We start from the raw sequence: 3,895 nt of genomic DNA, 5'->3' as shown, positions 1-3,895 counted from the left end.
CCACACGTGGGGTCTGGGGAGGGTAATATGTACGCAGACCTTACCCCTACCCCGAAGGGTAGAGAGGCTGTTTCCAGGAGACCCTCGACTCAAAAAGCAACCGAAACCGATATATTAGTACCATAAAAATGCATAATAAAATAACAGCAATACAATAATAGCAATACAATACTATGAATAGGCAAAAATAAAAATTAAACTACTCAATCATCTTTCACCACGGATCCATCACCGATCAAGTAGTCTATTTTTCCATTAGGGTGCTCAAAGAAGTCTGCCACATCCAAGTGGGTGATGTCAAAATCATTGCCAGAGACAAAATTAGCTTCAGGGACTTTGTTCTTTAGAGATGCTTGATAAAGCTCAACCAAATGTCTTGGTACACGACAAATATTTGCCCAATGGCCTTTTCCATCGCAACGATAACATTCGGTTTCTGAACCATTTGCCTTTGGTTTCTCATCTTTCCCTTTCCACTTTTGGTGGTTATTTTTCTTTAGGGGTGATCAACACCAGGAAAATTTCTTGTCCACGGCCATGGCCACGACCATGACCACGACCACGACCACGACCACGACCACGAATAGGGCCACGACCTTTTTCACGCTTAGCATAATGGGAATACACCTCATCAACTTCAGGAAATGGTGTAGACGCAGTGGATCGATTTTCGTGATTTCTCATAAGCAAGTCATTGTTTCGCTCAGCCACAAGGAGAAGAGAAATCAACTCAGAGTACTTTTTGAAACCTTTCTCTCTGTATTGCTGTTGCAAGACCATATTAGAGACATGAAACGTTGTGAACGTTTTTTCAAGCATATCATAATCAGTGATAGTATCTCCACAGAGTTTCAATTTAGAAGTGATTATGAACATTGTAGAATTATATTCAGAAACAGACTTAAAGACTTGGAGCCTCAGATGAGCCCAATCATATCGTGCTTGTGGAAGAGTGACCAACTTTAAGTTGTCATATCTTTCCTTTAAGCCATTCCACAAAACAAGTGGATCTTTGACTGTGACATATTCTATTTTCAACCCTTCATCAAGGTGATGGCGCAAGAAAATCAAGGTCTTAGCACAGTCTTGGGTGGATGCTTTAGTTTTGTCTTTAATGGCGTCTCCAAGACCCATTGCATTTAAATGGATTTTAGCATCCAACACCCATGTCATATAGTTCTTGCCCGAAATTTCAAGGGCAACGAACTTTCTTTTCATAATGTCAGTCATAATTAAAAGAGGAGAAAAGTTGTACCTTAATCTTCTTGAGACGGTAGAGTCTCGGGCTGATAACGTGTTGTAAAACAATAAAAGCAGAAGAACAATATTTCAGAGAAAGAGAGAGATTGAATTCTTATTGAATTTTGAGATGAATTACAATGGAATAGAACCATCTATTTATAGGGAGAGGTTGACTTAGCCACCAATTAATAAACCATAGAATCTCTCTAAATATGGACATTCACCATAAATAGAATTCTATTTATAACAAATAAAGAAATATTGCTTTATTTGTATTATCAATATTGGCGAATAAAATAGTAGTTACACAAGATATGAATAATTTAATAAAACCACTAGCGGAAAATGAATGATATGAAATGATTCTCCAATAACCGTCGTAATTAAAATACTTAACCCAAGCTTTGAGGTATTCTTTTTTCCTGTCATGTCATCTTAAAAAACACTTTGTGATTTTCCAAGGATGATATATGAACCTAATGCGTTGACTTATTGGGAGAAGATTAATTAACTTGGCGTACTTTAGAAGAAACGTTCTCTAGAAGCTAAATATTTGGCAAATTATATAAGACCACATATATGTCCCAACTCTACACAGAATAAAAATGCCAAAAATCAGAATTAAGATGATTAAACCAAGTCGTTTATCATCATTTTCTGCGAATGTAGTTTTTTCTAATGAAGAACTTTTGATAGAGATTCTTCTCCGTCTTCCAGTAAAATCACTCGTCCGATGCAAATGCGTCTCCAAAAAATGGAGTTGTATAATCACTTGTCCCGAATTCACCCGCCTAAGAGTCCCCTGTCTCAACCCTGCCCGCGGCCTTTTCTTGCACTGCTCTTCTTTTTTGATTAACCCTTTTCATCAATTTGTATCACTTAGTCTGGAAAATCCTATTCAAGCACCATTCCAAAAGCTCAGTTTTGTAGATGACCCTTCTGGAATAAGAATTCTCCAATCTTGCAATGGACTTCTGCTTTGTTGCAGCTTTCGTGCTCACGGACCTAACAAAAACTACTATATATACAACCCAACTACCCAACAATTCATCACACTTCCTAAACCAGGAGGGAAAAGACAAATTTCCAAGGTTATTCTTGGGATGAAACTAGCGTTGGATCCGTGGAAATCGACTCATTACAAAGTGGTTTGCACCCGACGGTCTGACAAGGCTCCTGAGCACTATCAAATTGAGATTTATTCATCTGAGACTAAGAAATGGAGAGTCTCGGGTCCACCTTTTCCTGCTCGTTACGATATAGGATTTCAGTACACTGGAGTTTACTGGAACGGTGCTATATATTGGGAATGCGGGGACAACTCGTTACGTTTCAACGTGGAACACGAAAAGCTCGAAAAGTTTCCAATGCCTTGCATTGGTAGAAGTTGGGATGATGAGGAGATGAGAGTTGCTTATTATGGAGAGTCTTATGGATATTTGCATTTAGTCCAGGTTCATAGCCGCCAAAAGCTCACTTTTTATAATATTTATGAGATGAAAAATGATGGTACGGAGTGGTTCTTGAAATATGAGGTGAATGTTGAAGATGTTGTCGCCGCGTTTCCTCATATGATTCGACATTACCTTGAGCCAACAGACTGGCATTATTTGGCGATGGCTGTGCTTTGTGTAGTCAGAGGGGAGAAAGAGGAGGATGACTTCATGGTATTGCACATTCCCAGAATGGTCATACGTTATAATTTGAGGGGTCACACATTTTACAAGCTTTGTGAATTTGGCAATAGTACAAATGATGACGATCAATTTGAGGAGGTAGATGAGGAATATGAGGTTCCTATAACACTTATTTCCCTCGAATTTGGTTGGTTTAGTGCTTTCCAATATATTGAATCTTTATTTTGTCTGTGATTCTGTTATGAACACAAATTATTGTCTGTCGGACGACATGGATGAGAATTTGGCAAATTACATTTGGGACCATGCAATGCACACGACATAAATAGACCTATTTTAATTTTTGGTAATTAATACTAGTTTTTATTACCAAGTTAAAAGATATACCTATATAAGCAAAAGAAATATTCTACTATTTGGGCTACGAACTGGTCTTAGTTTCATTGTTTAGTTTTTATAAAGCTTTCTCTGGAACCTCCCTGTTCTATTTAATTTTCTTGCCTTAATAGCTTTTGGTTGCTTACTGTTAAGGGCAGAACTTGGCTTCATTGATCGGCAAGCAGGGGCGTATCTAGGGGCCCCTGGACACGTGAATCCATAGTCTCCCCCTTAGATCATGTATATTAATGTTATATTTTAAAAAAAGTAAAATAATGTATGTGTGTGTATCAAAGTACAAAATAATATATAATGCAATAATTATTGAGTGCACCTCTCTAGGTGAGGTTGAAAAGTCAAATCTTATGTTATTCTTAATATTTTTCTTTTATTAAGTTTCATATATATAATTGTCATCATAGTTCAAAAGCATAATGGCAATAGTAAGAACTTAAACATTCAGCCCGTCAAATTTATACCCTCGATCACCTCGATAGTGCACCAATTCTCTTGAAATTTTAGATCCCCATGAGTTTTTAAAATCTATTTCTATTCAATCAAAGCTTACATTTGTTACAGATTCCTTCCAGTTCCAACTTTTAGCCAATATCGACTTCTTTTTCCATCACTGATATCAA

At 37.3% G+C, this 3,895-nt stretch overlaps 1 protein-coding gene across 1 annotated transcript; it reads left to right on the top strand.

Annotated features, from left to right (window-relative positions):
* The first annotated feature begins 1,644 nt into the window (after positions 1-1,644).
* Positions 1,645-3,448, top strand: LOC107805722 (F-box protein At5g07610-like). Its single transcript, XM_016629792.2, has one exon. It carries the CDS (start codon positions 1,848-1,850, stop codon positions 3,111-3,113), a length of 1,266 nt encoding a protein of 421 aa, XP_016485278.2. The 5' UTR covers positions 1,645-1,847; the 3' UTR covers positions 3,114-3,448.
* Positions 3,449-3,895: the final 447 nt, after the last annotated feature.

This window comes from Nicotiana tabacum, chromosome 16, assembly GCF_000715075.1.
Source record: "Nicotiana tabacum cultivar K326 chromosome 16, ASM71507v2, whole genome shotgun sequence".
Taxonomy (NCBI): domain Eukaryota; kingdom Viridiplantae; phylum Streptophyta; class Magnoliopsida; order Solanales; family Solanaceae; genus Nicotiana; species Nicotiana tabacum.
This window is presented reverse-complemented; position numbering and strand designations above follow the sequence as displayed.

Bases quoted from the DNA above. Each gene is read 5' to 3' on its own strand.
- LOC107805722 (XM_016629792.2), top strand. From the start codon at position 1,848: ATGCCAAAAATCAGAATTAAGATGATTAAACCAAGTCGTTTATCATCA.